Here is a 19900-nt window from a genome sequence, read left to right on the forward strand (position 1 = left end):
TTATTAAGAGTTCTAAAAATTGCTAAAAATATATATCAGGATTGATGTAATGTTTTGTTTTTGGTGCATGTTTCTTAAAATAGGCTGTGGTTTGGGTTTGTGACACTGTGGGGGGTTGAGGTTGGTTTAAGGCAGCAGTCCCTGAAGAGGGCAGTGTGTGTGTATGTGTATGTGTTGGGGGTGGTTGGGGAAAAAGAAATATCCCTAAGGACCTGCTGGTTTAGGTAAAGGTCCTGGTCTCTCTCAGTCTCTGATTGGCTGGTGTGATGACTATGGGCCCTCTCGCACCCAGAACCGTGGAATGCGCAATTTATCAGCAATTGAGCATCACGTGGACTTGACCGAAAGGGTTGGGGGTTGTTAGGTTGTTCCTGACATTCTTAGGGTTAGGACATGGGGCAGGAGTGCTAGAAGCAGTGTAGAGCTAGAAGCAGGATCTCTAGCCTACTACATGACCAAGCCAAGAAACAGGATTATTAAAGAAGAAGAAGCAGGCACGCTGGATATATCCTAAACCATGGCTGAAGGTATAGTGTTGTTGGTTCTCTTCTGAATAGTGGCCTTCACACATCTCTCTCTTTCTCTCTTTCATGGTGGTGGGCTGGCTTTACTTCATTGTCTTTCAGTCTTTCAGGTTTAAGGACCCCTCCTCTCTGTAACTTTCGCCCTGATAGGCTTAAAATGCGTCCCAAACTCCCTTTGTTTTCTGCCATTTTCACCCCAGATGCGATGGAAACTCTGAGGGTGTGCGTAACAAATCCGGGAAAGAAGGCCCTTGCCTGGTTTATCAAAGGCCCCTGAGGACCAAAGGAGGATACTGAAATCTGAAATATCAATATAGATTCACCGGACAATTTGGGATTGAATTAGACGCAGGGATTATGGGAGAAATGGGATCGCTTTTGGGGGATTATTATTATAGAGGTGAGATTTTATTTATGGAGGGGTGGGTGGGCTTGGCTAGAGGTAAGGAGTTATGGCTTGGGTGATGTTTATTAATGCTTGTGAATGCTTATGTGGAGTGCTGGAGAAGCATTAAGGGGGATTTTTATTTTATTTTGTAGGTATATATATCATTGATTGATAAAATTATGTCTACTACTAATGGTGCTGATCACATGACTATAATAATAATAATAATAATAATAATAGGTGTAGGTATTGCGCTTAGTAATAATTTTCTGATGGAAAAGAAGGAAGCGCGCTGTGGGATTTAAACCCCCTCAGTGCGTAAAGCTGCTGCGTGTAAAACGCGCCTTCAGCCCCGCGCGCGCTCCTCCTGTGTCCTCCGTCTGAACGCGCTCTCGTGCCTCTAACACCCCCCCCCCTCCCCCCTTTACTGTACCGCTTTAAGGAGGCTGTGCGAAGACCGGAGACGAGGACACGCAGAACTCCGAGGAGGACTCGGCCTCGTTCAGTGGCAGCGGCGTGTGCAAGTGGTTCAACGTGCGCATGGGCTTCGGCTTCCTCTCCATGACGAGCAGAGACGGCGCTCCGCTCGAGCGGCCCATCGACGTCTTCGTGCATCAGGTGAGAGACCTGGGGGGCCCAAACATCCAAGCGCGTGCTGCTGACCTCACGAGCGGGATAGGCCTTGTATGTGCATTACATTCTGCCATTGCACGTGTGTGTGTATGGGGAGGGGATGCAAACTTATGATTTAAAAAATTGTGTGATTGCCATTTGATCTGAGAAATTACATGATTGTAGAAATAAATCAATTCCATGTTTAATTTGCATGTGCTTTTATTGCATATTCAATTTAATGCAAAGGTGATAAGACTCTCTTATGTGTGTGTGTATATATATAGGCCTATATATATATATATATATATATATATATATATATATATATATATATACACACACACACACACACACACACATCCACATACATACAGTTTATCTCTATATACATTAAATAATCCAGGGCTTCCTTTTTTTTTATATAATTTTGTCTTTTTTCTATATTCAGTGTGTGTGCATGTGTGTATGTATGTTTGTGCTAATTTTACATGCTTAAATTTCTGCTCATATTCCATTTCCCACTTCATAGCATTATCTGTTCTATAGTTACTGCATATACTCTCTGCATAGCCATGTTACACAGTGTGTGTGTATATATATATATATATATATATATATATATATATATATATATATACACACACACACATAGGTATGCTTGTGTTATTATTTCATAGTACAGGTACTCACCAAGGAAATGCAATGTAACATGTAAATAGTATGTGTGTGTGTATGCATGTGTGTGTATATATAATGCTACTTATTATTTTACCTGCACCTTATAATTTGCCACAATACTGTGTATGTAAATACACTTACACTACTATTTACACTATAGTAGATGCTACACTGCATTTCCTTACTGAGTACCTGTACTATGAAATGACAATAAAGTCGTACCTACAGTATCTACCTACCTAAATGGATAGAGCTGATGTGCACAGGAACTGTACAGTACACATTATGTTTTTTTTTTTGTAGTTCATATGCAGGATATCTCGCCACTTTTATACACGTTAAAGATGGGGAAAAGATCAGGCCTCGAGAGCCCTAAAGCAATTGTGGATCTTTTATTTTCCAATAAATTACTTTTTTTCTTTTGCGTCAGGGTCTAAATGTATAATGTGAGTAATAGAAAATGGTAATACTCCGTCTTGGATCAGCTCACAACATTGGAGAGATTGAGCAAAGGTTTATCTGCATGTAGATTCTGTATTGCTCTTGTATTTTAATAAGATTAGCAGGAGAAATATTTTTTTATGATATTTTCCCTAATCATGGCATACAAGCTCTAAACAGCGTGAGTCTATTTTTATCCTTATCCGAGAATATACTGCTTTATATTGTGTACTATACAGTAGCATGTTTCATTTTAGAGGATTCTGTAAGACATGCATGCGTTTTCATTACATGGATATTTACATTACATTTCGTCTTTTGGAGTAAGGGTCAGGAGAATTTCTTCCGAAGGATTTTAACAATGCAGAGCTGATGCAAAGAAACACATCTTAATGTGTATTCCTAGTTGATCTGCACAGAAAATTTCCTAGTACTGTTTTTCTAGTATTTTGGTGCATATGGATCTCTCTGACTTTATACATGCAAATAAATGGGGTTATGATTTTTTTCTTTGCTTTTAAAAAAAATGCATATTAAGCTAGGAATTGACAATGCTTTCTGATTAAAAAAGGGGGTTCTCTGCATTCGATTTCCTGGGCGCCTCTTGCCATTGTAAGCAGATTAGCACTAGCAGTGATGTTGCAATTATAATTTATTTAATCTACTCATGCCAGGTGAGATCCAAACAGTGTGGTGCAAATTCATAACCAAAAAAAAAAATAAGCATCAGAAGTCAGGATATACTGGCAAATCCTTTAACAGGTTAGTAGATCAGAGAGCTTTATTGTCACTCAATACCATATACAGATATACAGTACAACATAATGAAATAGCAATCTCCCAGGCCTTACCGCAATATATTATAGAAAAGTGAGAATAATGTCCCTGGACAACATGTATTGCAAATGAGAAAAGTTACAGTGCTAACAGACAATATGCAAGACAATAAATATAGCCTAGTACAATATAACAGGTTACTTGTCTTCGTGTATTGCGCATGGCCTCGTCTACATTACTGCCATTCCAGGTCACTGTAAAATTACCCTGAGATTAGGTCATTTTACAGACGACTGGCTCTGTAACCTCATCAGGTAATATCCTCCCCATGCTGAGTAAGACGTCTTTGGTAAACAACAGGCTGATTAGATATTAGCAAAGGCTTGATGAATGCTGTTTCCTTTGGGGCTTTTTTTTTTTTTTTCAAAATTATAACATGGTGCAGAACAGTGCAAAAATCTTTGCAAAGTGAGAATATCTTGAATTTAAACCCTTGGATCTACTAAGATCTGTAGGAAGCTCACAGTAACTCAAATATAAGACATACATAACAATTTGTCTTTATTTCTAAAGGTTAGAGTATCCTTGTTGCATTGGCAGATCGGTTTATTGCATGAGGGCATTTATTGGTAAAAAAAAAATATTTATAATATAATTGAACAGCAAATTTCAATAATTGGAACATATATATGTTTTTTCCCCCCTATGCGTGATTTTGTTCAACATTCGTCTTAATGAGACGCTGTGTCTCCACAGTCCATTTCAAACCTTCCTTTCAATTGCTGCTGATTGGGGGCCTGTCCTGGAGTCTTTGTTTTCCTTCAGTGTAAATCAGCATATGCATTGAGCTCCCGAGAGCTTTAGGCCAACTGATGATTCAGCAGTTTACCGTCTATGTAAAAATTTTAAGGTTCCGATTTGGAGATGTTTGGTTTGGATTACTATAAAAACAAGTCTATTTATTTATTATTATTATTATTATTATTATTATATATTTTTGTCGGTTGGCAGGCTTTCTCGCAATGCTTCCAGGACAGTTATTGATCACGCTCTGTGTAGGGTCTCTTCTGAGGAATCAGCTTGTTCTTCGAAGACAATGGCTGGCATTGTCAGAAAAAGAAGAGAGGAAATCCTGCTTGTTGTAATATGTTACTGGGCAGCAAATGAATGAATGAATGAAGAGAATGCTTTGGTGGAAATATCATCATTTAGGTGATATAAGGAAATGCACATCGAGCAAGCGGAAGCAACAAAGCAAAGACGTGGAGGGTGTGGATGGAGGGAAATGGAGCGGTCTTGTTAGCTGGACTCATTCATAAAAAAGTCTTAAAGAGGAGGAAGGTGGGGGGGGGTTAGTGGAAGAGGTCAAAGGATGAAGGGATGCAGGGATAGTTCCAGGAAACCTTGGTGGGGGGTTGGGAAAGAGGAATGCAGAGCTTGTCAAGCAATCAGGATTGAATTCCTTTCCCACTGCCTTCACTTCAAAAGATCCCCCGGGTTCATACAACGACCCCCTCCCCACGAGAGAGGTGTCCGGGTTAAGCCTGGTGACATGCGGTGGCCATAAAATAACCCTTCACAGGCTTTTCACCTTCAACTGGGGCACACACACGCACCATGCCAACGCTCTGCAAATGATTAGGGTTTGGATCGAGAAAGAAGTTGAAGACCACTGGGAATCTTGTTGGTCATGTTTTTCATGCACAATTTATCCGTAAAAAATATCGCTTGTCTGAAAATTTTCATCAAAGTGCTCGGAGTTTGCGGTACGACTTGTATGTGGTGGCCATGTAGGTTGCATAAAAGTTTGATATAGAAGGAACATTGATCCAAAAAAGGGTCATATGAGGTAGTGCTGGATTATGTCATCCAAAGGGAAGTCCTTCACCACTCAGGTCAAAGCTTCTCAAAGCCAATGTAAACTTCAACAAAGGAAAACGGAAGATAATCTATTCCCTTTGCCGACACAGGTTTCCAGTAGATGTTGGTTTGTTGGTGTAGGTAGATCTCTCTTTCCTTTTTCCTGTAGAGCAACTATTTCAGGAATGCACACTTCCCCCCTCTCCTTCTCCTCCAACATCTCCTCGCCTCTCTGACCTGATGGTCAGTGTGAGATTCAACCAGATTGGCGTTGTCTCACTCTTCTCATTGGTTTTTTATTCCCATCTTCAGCCTACTTGTAGGGCTTTCTTAATGGATGTGAAACTGTAGCGGGCTATGATGTCTTCAGAGATGTGCTTGCTAAAGTTCAAGTCTATCTTTGGGAGAAATGGGAATTGGACCCGACAAGTAAATGTCGACTTTGTGTGGTTTTACATTGGTATGGGATGTAACATTGGGGAAAGACATTGGGTTGCTTTATTTTTTTTTAAATAAAGCAACATTTTTCATACATAACATTATTAATTTGGTCCCGATGATGAGGTTCTGGTCAATGGAGTTGCTAGGTCTCACCAACCCATAACATAAAAGTCCTGACAACGAAATGTTGGCACAGTTACAGTGATAGTGTGGTTTTAAGATAAGAAAAATGTAATGTAGAGCCAAATGGCTCATCACAAAAGCTGACCCCATCCAACAACACTACGCTTTTTTGTCAAACTGGTCCAAAATGATTACGATTGCAATAGTGAGCTGTTCCACTCTGGGTGCCTTATTTAAATGATCTACTTGATTATTGGTGTAACTCATGACTGAGAGTAATGTGTTCTTCAGGAATGCAAGATAAGGCTGATAATGCATTTTTAGCACTTTTTTTAAAAAGAGCTTTAGCTTCCTGTTTTGCCTTAAAATGTGTTAATCAAAAAAGTAACTGTCAATTCCATTCCCTTCCCATAGCTAAGATTTTATTGCTTTTAATTTTATTGCATAGGTCTCTTAATTACCCCTCTTTTTTTTCTTTTTTTGAGAAACAGTAATCCTTATACAACCTTTTTTCTTATAAGGATTTATAATTTAGGACACTGCCCGTGCATTGCCATCTTGTCCCAAAAATCATCCCAGTATGGTGCAAAAAACACAGCCCTGGCAACCCTGGGTTTAAAAATTTAAACAAGTGTTCAGGGAGTGAAAATGTAATGGTTTAACAGTAATTTTTTCATTTAATCTGACTTTTTAGAATTTGACCTCAAATATTGTAATAGCATTTTCTAAAATATATATTTTCTTTTAATTTTGTGAAGCTGCTTTAAGGCAATGACCATTGTTAAAATATAAATAAAATTGAATTAAATTGAATTAAACTGTAAAAATCTACAGGAGTCAAAGCAAGCAGTTTCAGAATGTATACAAGGTTTAATCCATGTAACATTAATTCACTATTCTTCAAAGTCAAATACGTTAAGGATTTACAGTATTAACCTTTATTTGGAGCACATTCAGAAGCCTTTTGCTGTCATGAAATAAAAACAAAAAATATATTGTTTTGTAATAACATTAAATGTTTTAAGTAAAAAAAAAAATAATATCCTGAAATAATACAAATATCTTATCCTATAATATGTAATTTTTAACATTATATAATGCTTTACTATTAAAAATACCTAATTTTAAAATAACATGAAACAAATCTTTTTACGCTTTTACGTGAAAAGTTTAATATCATAACAAGATGTGTTTTATGTTTTAACAAGATATTTGTACTTAATAATGTGAAATGTTTTGCAAAAGATTATAATTTTAAAATGATATTTTCATAGTAATAAATACAAATATACCAAGATACTTTATTACCTTGAAATACATGGATTTAAAATAAGACATCTTCACGTTATAATGCGATCTTATGTTATTTTTGAGATATTTTGAGGTTATAATATACTTTATCTTTAAACGATGTGAAAAAGATCCTTTGATGTTTTTACATAAAACATTTCATGTTATAATGTAAAAATTTCCAATTTGAAAATAACAAAAAAATATCTACAATTTACAATTTATAATAAGATTCTTCTTTATTTTGAAATAAGATGACATTTTTTGTTATAATGAAAAAAACAAGGCATCAAGAAAATACCTTATCCTGAAACGTGAAAAGATCAATATTCCACATTATAACATGAAAATATCTTGTTAAAACTAAAGCTACACAATTAATCTAAAAAAAAAGAAAAGTGGTGATATGGATCTGTGCAGTTATTTAATCCCAGAAGGCTGCAGTTTATTACATGTACACATAGTCAGGAATAGAAGTATAATATCGAGGCGATAAATAAAAATCGTTGAGCATCACCTTAATGAGATGCCGTTATTTGCTGTTAGTGTAGATAAGTACGTTTGTAAAAAAAAAACAGAACGTTTCATAGTTAAATATCGCTGTTTAAATTGTGAGTGCATTATGTGTCAAAATAAGCGGGATGTGATTATTTTAGAAAATAATAATTAGTGGAGGCCTAATTAAAAAGAAAAACACATCTTGTTAGATCAAATTTTCACATATAGACAGGAAACCTATTATTATTTATTAAATAATATTTTCCATTACAGCTTGACCTTCTTTGATGTGTAGGTCATAATAATATCAGCTTATGTTCTTCATTTCACATTATATTTACAGTAAAACTATAGTAATAATATGTTGCCATAAAACTCTTTCTGCAAATCTAAGCTGCAAACTCTTTCAAATTTAGAAGTAAGCACTGACCAAAACTGCATTGCATTTCAAAAACAAGACCATTTTATCTAAAAGCTTATACATGACTATCAGCCACTAGAGGTTTCTCCCAGTAAACGACAAAGAAGAAACGGAATTATGGAACAATTTCCCCAGCCTTTCATTTCTGCTTTATATTAATAAAAGCTTTAAACCATCATTTAAGCTCAGCATGCTCATATATAATAAAGCCTGAATAAGTAAATATACAAGTGCACTCTAGAATGGTATTGGAAAGCATACAACTCATGGTTAGTTCATATAGGCTATACTATTTATTGCGCAAAAAAAACCAAAAACAAAACTCATTGTACTGATGTGAGTCATGATCTCAAATTTCTAACAGAGCAAGCTCCACATGGACGGCTTCCGCAGCCTGAAAGAGGGCGAGCCGGTGGAGTTCACCTTTAAGAAGTCGTCGAAAGGTCTGGAGTCTCTGCGGGTAACGGGTCCTGGAGGGGCGCCATGTGCAGGTAGCGAGAAGAGACCCAAAGGTGCCCAGAAACGGCGTTCTAAAGGAGATCGGTGAGTGCTCACGGCTTAAACAAGTTACATTTAAAAAATGGTATTATTATTATTATAACTATATTGTATTTTTATGTTAGTGATTACCTTTGTATTTGTATGTTTTTATGAAAATGGCTGGGATCATGATTTAGTAAACAAACGAGTAAATAAATGGGTAAATACCAAACTATCCATTAAAAAACAACAACAACAAGGTGAAGTGCCGTTCCAGGTGCTGGCCAAATGCAGTGCATTTTGCTCCTCCCATCCCCCATAATAGTAACTGACCCCGATCAATAGGTTGTTTAAAATCTTAAGGCTTAGGAGTTAACCCTGTGGAGCGATAGCCTTACCCACCCCCACTCAGCAGGAGCCCTCCCACATCGTGGCTATTTGTATTTTGCTGTGAAAAAAGGGAGTTTCCAAAAGAATCAAAAATACATGTGATTAAATCTTACATGCTAGAAGAGATGCTACGAGACAAACCTCTTGCCTCTTGCCTATCTACATGCAATCAGATCTAGGCTGAGCATTACACCTTGTATGTACAGGATACACGCTTTTCCCAGGGTTTTCTCTTAACACGTCCTGATGTGCGTCCCCTAGTGTAATCCGTGTTCCGTAAGTCTCGTTACTTGTAACATGTATATTTTCTCCTGCTGGGAGTCATCGGCACCGTCATCGTACGACTGGGTGCGGATCAAGGATCAAATCCTGTCCGTTTAATTAATAACAGATGTAGATGCCTTAGGAGGGTCATAGGTGACCGTTCCCATGGTAACCGAAGGCTGCGATGTGAGCAAGCAGGGTTGGGGGGTGGGTGGCAGAGAGCAGGGGTCAGAGGTGAAAGGCCACGCCGCTGTATTAAAACAAAGAGCCAAAGAGATGCCCGTTTTCCTCTTCTGGTTGCCGGTCCGCTCTCGAGCCAATCAATAGGTGGTGTGTTTGTTTGTGTGAGTGTGTGGAAATGGAAATGTGGAGGGGGTTGGGAACCGGGGGAAGCAAAGAGAAAGAATCGCAGGCTAGGTAGAGTGCGGGCAGCTCATTACAGGTTGAAATATCGATAAGAAATTTGTATCCACACGTGTTATACAATATTCTGACATTTATTAATTGCAGAGCTTAAATGTGCACGCATACGCTTTCGTGTGTATCGCCATGAGACGTGATTTTTAATCTGCAATGCAGCTGTCAATCAAATCTTGTATGCTCTACAGTCCACAGTAAAAAAAAAAAATTATAAAAATTTTGCTCACTTATTAAAACTCCATCGTAATACACAATGTATTATAGTATGTATAATGATATTGATTATTTATTATATCTACCTACTAAGGATATGCAAGCCCCAATGATTTAATGCGTTACATGAAGAGCGGATAAGGTTGAGAAGAACTTAGATTTAAAAACTGTTTTTTTTTTATTGTAAAAACTAGAGGTGCAAATCCCCTTCTTCCTTAATTATCCTGCTTCACCTTGTGAAAAGGTTAACTGCGATGCCCTCTAGTGGAGATATAAAATCACAAAAGACAAGACCAAACCAAAAGGAAATATCAATCAATCTGTCAATCAATTAATCAATATATATATATATATAGAGAGAGAGAGAGAGACCTAAGTGTGTGTGTGTGTGTGTGTGTGTGTAGTTTGAGAGAGATTGGGATCCTCAGCAGTGTAACATCCACTACCGCAGTGCATGCTGGGTTAAATTGATAGGTTATTGCGTCCCGCTAACAGCTGGATGGAATCAAGAAATGTTCATTGTTTACATATAATGTAAAAGACATCATGTTATCTACATTTCAGCAATAATAATCTATAGTATGTATGTGTATGCTATAGATATGCATGTACAGTTTGTAGTTTATGTTTAATAGTTGCTGAATAAAACAACAACAAAAAAGTTCTTAAGTACCTGATCAATTCTGATCTATCTCCATGCCCATCCAGGTGTTATAACTGCGGCGGCCCGGACCATCATGCCAAAGAGTGCCAGCTTCCCCCCCAGCCCAAGAAGTGCCATTTTTGCCAAAGCATGTCTCACATGGTAGCCAACTGTCCAATCAAAGCACAGCAGGCATCGCCAGGATCTCAGGGAACCCCCGGCTCGCCGGCGGGAGAAGAAATCCTGAGCCATACGGCCTCACCACCCGATCCCTCCCACTGAACGCAGGGCGGTGACGCGGTATCCCAGTCAGGGAGAAATAACGCAAGCACCAATCATGCTGCTCACGGACTTATCTCAGGTTTTGACTCTTTTCAACAGCGTTAATGAATGTCGACTCTCACTAGCATGACACTGTAGTTAAAAAAAAAAAGAAATCAGTCATTTATAGTAGTGAGATATTTGTCTTTGAAATAATTCAGACTGTGAAACTGTTGCGGATCGGATGTCAGAAAAGCCGGTTTGTTCGATTAATTCTCATCGATTTCCACTTACAAGATTGTAGCAGGGATTTTTTTGTTTGTTTTGTTTTGTTTTTAGCTAGCGAAGTGTCTTAGATTCGTACGGAAACAATCAGAATCGAACTATGTTTACTTATTGCAATAATCCTTCACATTTGTGAAGCGCATTTTCATTTTATTTGGCAAAGTCAGTGTCAGATTTCCATCATTCAATGCCAAAGAACAAACACACACATTTACAGCTTTAGTGTCTGCTGTTATACTGATATGATTTCGTGTGATTAATGTTTTCATACGTTTACATAGTTTGACTCCCATAACCAGTTGAATGTTCGGTTTACTGATGAAGCTGTTGAATCTGTTGAATATCATTGTGCACATGCAGTGTGAATTACCCTCGGCTTGCATTTCCAAATATGTAGTGCTTAGCAGTGTGGTCTGGCACCTCCAGGGTCGGGGGTTCGATTCCCGCCTCAGGTCTGTATGTGCGATGGAGTTTGCATGTTCTCCCCGTGCTTGGTGATGGGTTTCCTCCCGGAGATTAGGCTAATTGGCGTTCCCAAATTCCTAGTATTGTGTGAATATGTGCGATTGTGTCCTGTGATGGATTGGCATCCGGTCCAGGGTGCAGGCTCTAACCTTCCATGACCCTGTAGACAGGATAAACGTTATAGAGACCCAAATGACCCAATACTGTCCCTATAACCAGTAAAAATGTAAAAATGCTAAATGTCAAGTATATGAAACCTGATTTGAAAAACACATATTTCTTTATACATCCAGTATCACTCTAATGTCAGTGGTCACCATTGGCCTCCCCAGGCCCCAGTTGGTCTACAGAGGTTCCTATGGATGAATGGTGCTTTGATTTAACCTTAAGATCGTCAAGTGTGGTGATAAGAACAGTATTGGAGTTTGTTCATACTGTATATTTGGAAATCCACAGCCAAGGTATATATAACATATTGCACTGTTAGTTGTCATTTTATTCCGGAAAACAACCTAAAGCTATCACTGGTGCTGTTTAATGTGAACTTTCTAATCCCAGCAAATCAGAATCAGCATTTCATAGAACCTTCCCAACTGGGGATTTATTCTACTCATATTGGTTATATATATATATATATATATATATATATATATATATATATATATAAACTGTTTATGGCTAGTAAAGAAAATTATTATTTTTTCTGGATTATTCTTATTTTTCCAGTTTTAGAGTGAATGGTGAGTTTCGTCAGAGTCGACTCCTCATTTCTCGGGGGAGTCTTGACCGGGAACTTCGCCATGTTCTAATATAAATACTAATTGTAATCTTTGTATAACGTGATTATTTATTTGTAGCTCAGATTTTATGTTAACACGGTGGAGATGTACTAGTTCTCAATCGCAGCTATATTTTGCTATATTTGTTCCAGGTATAATCTTGTGATTAGTGTATTCTGTATATATTTGATCTATGCCAAATGTCAAGCAATCCAATTCACAGGCATATTTTCAGTCATGTAATTAAGAGTTCATTGCTCATTTCTGTCTCAGGGAAAATGGCAAATGTGGCGAAATTAATCTAAAAAGCTTGGTTGGGAAAAAACAAACATATCCTACCCAAAGCTAAGCCAGAATCACAATGATACTCTTCTAAATTGTTTTTTTTTTGGTGAAGCCCTGTTACTTTTAAAGGATCTTTGAGAAAGTTTTCAGGACATTTTGTATGTCTCATAGCAGGAGATCAAAGTGACTGATTTGTGGTGTGAACTTGGAAAAGGTTTTATCAGTTCTTTAGAGTGTTAGGGGAAAAAAATAGCTTTCAAATCCTGTCTTGATAATCTTAAGAAACATTGTGTGTATAAATCACACACACAATATGATTAGCCATTTAGTTAAGCAGCCTAAACTCATGGCACATTTACACTGCCTGGATAAAAAAAAAAAAAAACATCTCACACTCTTAACATTGCTTTCAACTCTCTTTAGTTTTGATTGCGGCGCACAATGTGGTGGTTTATTCATATATGAAAATAATGCACCTCCAGGGTCCGGGTTCGATTCCCGGCCAGGCTTGATTCCCGTTTCTGTGTGCATGGAGTTTGCATGTTCTCCCCGTGCTTGGTGGGTTTCCTCCCACAGTCCAAAGACATGTAGGTTAGGCTAATTGGCGTTTCCAAATTGCCTGTAGTGTGTGAATGACGGTGTGTGTGTGTGTGTGTGTGTGTCCTGCGATGGATTAGCACCCTGTCCAGGGTGTACCCTGCCTCGTGCCCCAAGTCTCCTGGGATAGGCTCCAGGTCCCCGCGACTCTAAATACAGAATAAAGCGGTATAAAAGATGAGTGAGTGATGAGGACATTGCTGAGTCTAGACCAACTGATGTAACCCCAGATCATAACACAAGCCTCCAAAGGCTTTACAGTAGACTCTATGCATGATGGGCATATGGCTTCCCTTTTTACAATGATGCACCTGTCCCTTTGAAATAGGGTCAATCTGGGCTGATAAGACCACATGACAATTTTTCCAATCTTTATGCTCTCTGGCAAACCGAAGCCTTTTTTCTCATAAGTGTCACTAATAAGTGGTTTTCTTATGGCCACACAGCTGTTTAGTCCCAATCCTTATCACATTGTATGCATATGGAAATGCTCTTACTTTCACTACTCTGATTTCTACTGCAAATTTTTTATATAAAGCATTTGATGATTTTCGTTCATGATTATTTTTTCTTTCATCTTGTTTTTTTTGACAGTTCAGCACTATCCTTTCATTTTTCAAACCTACTTTACACTTACAGATTTGACCCTTCTGAAAAGCTGACTTTTTTTCCCCCAGGCAGTGTATGTGTGAGAATTATGTTTAGCCTCTGGATTCATACTTAATACATTTTTGCATTGCCAAATCAATCACTTTTGACATGCATGAGACATTCCTCCGTCTTGTATATTGTTCTTGTATATTTTCCCCACATAATAATATAATTGTTTTATTCTCTATTTGCATGGTAGATGGTGTTAGAGTAGAATAGTGCCATGTAGGCATAGCGTTTCAGTTTGAGAAAGCTGAAAAACCAAGCTGCTGATTCATAGTGATACAAATGATTCCAACTGAGTAATTGCTGTGTCTACAGTTATAGTTTTTTCATAGTTGTATTTGGGACTGGGTTATTTTTTTAAACTTTTTTTTTTCTTTTGTTTCATTAAAGAGAAAACAAGGTGTACACCTTGTTTAGAATCTATACAAGTCTACCTCAGGATGTTGAAATGTAAGTGGACCTGGACTGAGTGTGCCACTCTGACCAGTGCAACGTCCACTTAAATGTGTCATGTGAAAGGTGTGTGTGTGGGTGTGTGTGGGTGTGTGTGCGCGCATGCTATTTAGTTTTTAGCGCTAAACTAAAAATCAGGTGTTGTGACTTGGAATGCATGTTCTTTTGCAAGTGGTCAGTGACTTTAGAACAAAAGCTGAATGCTGTTAGAAATTTACTTTGAGGTTAACATATGTGTCGTAGTTCATGTGAACCGCTCGAACATTGTCTTAGCATTTACTCTAGAGGCGACAACAAGTGTAAAAAAAGTTCTTAACAACATTATTGTAAGGACTTATTAAAAAATTCTATTAGCTTACCGTTATTCCTAAACAAATCATGAGGACCAATTATGATACATGTCAAAATATTGAACAAATGTGCCTATAAAAGCTGCACGGTGCCCAATGGGTACTTTTCAAGCCACCTGGATCAGAGACTTTGAATTGAAATGTCTTCTTAAGTTCGTTAATATATTTAATAGCTTAATAGTTTGAAGTACAAGATCTCATCCGTGGCTTGGATTTGTTTTGTTGTTTTTAATTTTTACATTTTACGTTGCCGTCTAACCTGTGCATTACATTCAGTGTTCAGTAAGGATTGAAATACCTATTTTGTATTCAAATGACCAAAGAATGTAGCCATGTTGTGGCAAGTTACAGTATGTTGTGGGTTCGGTACGGAGCCCCATCTGAACGGCCTCAACGATCGCCCAAGTACTGTACCTGGGTTCAGCTGTCAGCTTTATATATTGTGACAAAGCATGCAAAGAATGTTGTGACCAAGAATGTTTTAGTGTAAGTATTCACTACTTGCTTTCTAGTGAATAAATATCTTTCAATATTACATCATTGTGCAGTGTTTTCATTTTATCCTTAGAATAAATATGAAGGAATATTGTGTCTCTTTTAAATATCAGTGTCATTCGTTGTTACAAAATATATAATACATTGTACATTGCCATTGTACATTTATCTGAGATTCTACACCCTGTACCCACAAAATAATGCTTCTATTTCACAGCTCCGGCACCCTGATACCTCCTTCACCTGCTTTTTCAGGCTGATACCTGCCACTAGAGTGGTTGGTTTTCCCTTGACATACAGTACCACGCTAATCTTCAGCTTTGGGGCTGGAGTTCAATTTCTCCACATATTGTACAACATGTCCGAGTAGATAGCAAAAGAAACAACCATCAATCAGTTTCAACCAGCACCATTTTTGGTGGCAAAAATGGGACCCAATCAATATTAGTTTTCCACTATCCTGAGCTAGGTCCTTTAACCTCTGAAGATCTGCTGTGGTATCTGGCATCAAGGCCTCAGTAGCAGATCCCTTAAGTGCTATAAGTTGTGAAGTGGTTCCTCCAAGGATCAGATTTGTTTGTCTCGCTCATGCCACCAGTGCTTATTTGGATTGAGGCCTGGAGAACTGGGAAGCCAAATCAAGACTTGTTTTTGTGTACCTTAAACCAATATTGAACTGTTTACAATGGGTGTCTGCCAGCTTGCCTTCTTCCCATAGTGCATCCTGGTGCCATCTCTTCTCCAGGTGAACGACGTCCAAATGATGTAAAAGAAAACATGATTTATCAGAGTAGCCACCTTTTTCTATTGCTCCATCGTCTGTGCTTACATGTCAGCATAGGCACCCTGACATTTACATTTAGGCATTTGGCAGACGCTCTTATCCACATTTTTTTTATCTCATTATACATCTGAGCAGTTGAGGTTTAAGGGCCCAACAGTGGCAACTTGGTGGTTGTGGGGTTTAAACCTGGGATCTTCCAAACCGTAGTCCAATGCCTTAACCACTGAGCTACCCCTGACCCTGACCAGTCAGCATACACAACAAACTGTAAAGCGCAGTGTGTTCTGACATCTTTCTATCAAAGCCATCTTTTTTTTTTTTTTTTTTTTTGTCATTTAAGCCAGAATAGCTCTTTTATTGGATGTGACTACACAGGCCAGCCTTTACTCCTCACATGCATCAGTGAGCCTTGGCCACCCTTGAGCCTGTTCCCAGTTCAAGTTCCTGACGCTGCAGACTGGGACAATATAAGAGCTTTGGAGTTGCTCTGACTCAATCTTTTAACCATTCCAATTTGGCCCTTGTAAAAGTCACAAAAATTCTTATAGCTAATTCTTATAGAAACCTAGTACCTAGTAACCAATCCTTTTTCAAATTTACATTTCAGTTTACACAACTGTATACAGTTGGTGAAATACTTTTAATGACTGCTTGGGACAAAAAAATACAGTTTGCATAAAAAACTTTAATTTTAATTAATTTTAATTATACATGAAAAAAAAACAGCTATAAAAAGTGTATGATACAAGAGGTATAAAAGACAGTTGGCAGCAACATTCATAATGATTGAAGTAAAATGAACTGTACAACATCAGGCTGAGGTAGTTAGTAAAATCAATGTGCCAACATATAATCAATCATTTTTCATTTTCTATTTATTTTCAGTGGGTTGCAGAAGTGCTTCGGAGAAAATATTCCATTGTTTAGCTCACTCGGGTGATTCAGTATGTTCCCGACTTTCTTTGGGTGCTTGTAAAGCTCTTAGTAGGTTTGGAAAGTATGGACATAGAGAGACAGAGATGCAGTGAACTTAAAGAGGTATGTTTTATTATTATTTAGGGAAGCAGGTGAATGTGGGTAGATAACATGGGGTGTGAGTGTTTAGTAGACTAGTAGCTAGGGTGTATGGTTCAACCTCGCTGATGCCAGTGAGACGTGGTGCCCCGCCCCTTTTTGTAACTTGGTGCTGTCCAAGGTGCTGAGTTCACTTTTGTACTTCCCTCAAGATGAGCGAGAAGATGTCCTATAATGTGCACTGGGCTTTAGCTCGTCGCCACAGCACCCCTCCCCCCTCAGCTTTGAGCTCGTCCTTGGCAATGCGAAGAGAAAGTGGCACCTGGACAGTCCGTCTGCATTTCCATGTTGTACCCTTGCCCTGTGTGGATTGAGAAGTAACGAAAGAAACCAGCATGGTTACCATGCGGGGGTTCGTGTCCTCAGCGCTTGCCAGCCATTGGAGAGGAGCATGATCTGTAATTAGTGTAAAGTACCGCCTGGCTTGGTAAATTTTTTAACTCCTTTAAACCCGACTCTTATGCATCCGTGTGCACTATGAACGGTTGGTTAAAGTTGGGGTTTCGGAGGACGGGGGAACTAGTGAGGTGGGTTTTTAACTGTTTAACACTCTTTCTGCCTCCTGTGTCAATTGTACCTTCTCTGGCTTTCCTTTCCTGAGAAGATTTGTGAGGGGTGCTGCAAAAGAGGAGAAGTTAGGAAAAAAATCTTCGGTAATAACAAGCTATCCCTAAAAAGGCACGTACCTGTTTTTTTGACGTTGGCTGTGGGTACTTACGTACGGCCTTCACTTTATTTTCTTGCGGTTTTAACCATCCACGGCCTATTCGGTACCCCAGGTACTGTGTCTCAGTCAGCCCCAGGAAGCCTTTTTTTTGTTTACCATTAAGCCGACCCTTCTCAGTTGGTGTAGTACCTCTTTGAGGTGATGCACATGTTCATCCCAGCTGCCGAATGAATCACAACGTCATTTGGGCAGGGAGCGGCATACTGAAGGTGCTGGCGGAGTACAATGTCCTTAAGGCGCTGGAAGGTGGTTGGGGCTCCGTGAAGACCAAACGGGAGAACGTAGTATTACCAGTGTCCCTGTTTGATACGGAAGGCTGAGTTGCCTGCAGAGTTAGGGCAACCTGCCAGTAGCCTTTGGTCGAATCCAGCGTGGAGATAAAACACGCTTTGCCCAACAGATCGATAAAATCATCCGCTCGGGGTGATGGATAGGCATCAAATTGTGGAATTTTAATTAGCTGATGAAAATGATTGCAAATGCATATCAACCTGTTAGGTTTAGTTACCAATACGATTTAGTTGCGTTGTGGAGGTCTATAACAAGGCCTAACAATTTCTTTTTCTCTGACCCCAGGGAAAGGGTTGCGAGAGCACATTCCAGAGCTTCTGTTATGTCATGGAGGGAGACCGGTGCTCACATACCGTTTTGTTCTTCCCTCAGAAGAGCGTGCATTATTCTGTACATTGCCACTCACTCTGTCACTTCCCTCGTTGAGAGTACTTCTTGCAGGCAGCGAGTGGCGATCCTGGTCAAATGATCAAGCTGTGCGCCGGAAGGAATTTGTACTCCATAAGTCCAGCGGTGAAGTTCTAGGGCCGTGTGTGCGCTGGAGAGCTCGCAACACGCTAATATTTCTGACTTTAATACTTCGCAATCTTTGTAACCTTTTGCAGAAAATGTGATGTTAACTCGCTGTGCCTCTCCAGAGGTAGGGAAGAGGTAGGGAAAAGGCACGTCCCGTCCTCCACTTTGTTGGATTCGCATCAGCTCCTCCATTGCTGCCTGGAGGCCCTGCGCAAGCAGTTGTAGCACATTTTTTTGCTGGATATTCATTCCCAACAAGTGTCCCAGGTAATGTTTCATGGCCTGCCCTCTGGTTCTGAATTTCCTGCCCGCATTCTCCTCCAATGCAAAGCTCTGAGTGGGTTTAGAAATTACTGACATAGAGATCCAGAGATGCGGTGAACTCAAAGAGATATATTTTATTATTATTTAGTGTGGGAAGCAGGTGAATGTGAGTAGATTACGTGCTCTGTGAGAAGGAAGATGGGGACGGTCAATGTGAGTCACTATTAAAATGTAACTTGGGTCCTGTTGAGCTGCTGTACTCTGATGGGCCGGTCCGGATGGGCGCTTGTTGTGCCGGGAAAGCAGAGCTGCAGGGGCGCGGTGGACTTTCCCGTAAGCTGTGCGTGCGGTCCCTCATAATCCGAGTCTGTGGGGAGAGGAAAAACGGATAAGTCTCCTGTACATAATTTTCACTTACCGGTATGCGGCGTCGCGGTCTTTTTATAGGGAGCAGTCGACAGTTGGACGGTGTATGATTCGTTCTTGCTGATGCCAGTGAGTCGCAGTGCCCCACCCCTTTTTGTAACTTGGTGCTGTCCAAGGTTCTGTTTGAGTTCCATTTGTACTTCCCCCAAGATGAGCGAGAAGATGTCCTATAATGTGCACTGGGCTTTAGCCCGTCGTCACAGTGCTGTACCACAAAATCAGGCTGTAATGCTTCTTCTCAGGAGCAGGTGTAGAAGTTCCTCAGCACCTTAGATCACTGCAGTTCAGATTACAGCAAAAGGTCATCATATAAATTGAATTTGTTCTCGATGCGAATTCTTTAGGTCAAAATTTGTACTGCAATATAAACTTTCCCTTAAGAAATATTGTAAATGCAGATAATTCATTCCACCACCCAAAAATATTACCAACATAATGGAACGCTTGCCATGAAAATGCTTTGTACAGCAATGCTAGTTTATATGCTGAGGTGCCGCTAATGTTGTATCATTGTCCATACCGTTTTATTCTATGTACAGGCTCATGAGGGGTACATAGTATAGAATGTGCCAGTTTTACCATGCACTTTTTAAAATAATTGTTGTTTTTTTGTTTATTTTTTTACATTTCCCCTTAATAATTGAAATTTGCATAGGCATACGTAAGTATTTCCCAGGAGGAGTCAGGGTACCAATCGCAGGGCACACACACACACATACACTATG

The 19900-nt window shown here is 39.2% G+C and overlaps 1 protein-coding gene across 1 annotated transcript; it reads left to right on the forward strand.

The window, feature by feature from the left end:
• The first annotated feature begins 517 nt into the window (after positions 1–517).
• lin28ab (lin-28 homolog Ab) lies at positions 518–10958 on the forward strand. Its single transcript, XM_053490206.1, has 4 exons — positions 518–527; positions 1355–1530; positions 8421–8599; positions 10532–10958. The coding sequence occupies exons 1-4, from the start codon at positions 518–520 to the stop codon at positions 10746–10748; spliced, it is 582 nt and encodes a 193-aa protein (XP_053346181.1). The 3' UTR covers positions 10749–10958.
• The last annotated feature ends 8942 nt before the right edge of the window (positions 10959–19900 follow it).

The sequence above is a fragment of the Clarias gariepinus genome, chromosome 28 (genome assembly GCF_024256425.1).
Source record: "Clarias gariepinus isolate MV-2021 ecotype Netherlands chromosome 28, CGAR_prim_01v2, whole genome shotgun sequence".
Classification (NCBI taxonomy): domain Eukaryota; kingdom Metazoa; phylum Chordata; class Actinopteri; order Siluriformes; family Clariidae; genus Clarias; species Clarias gariepinus.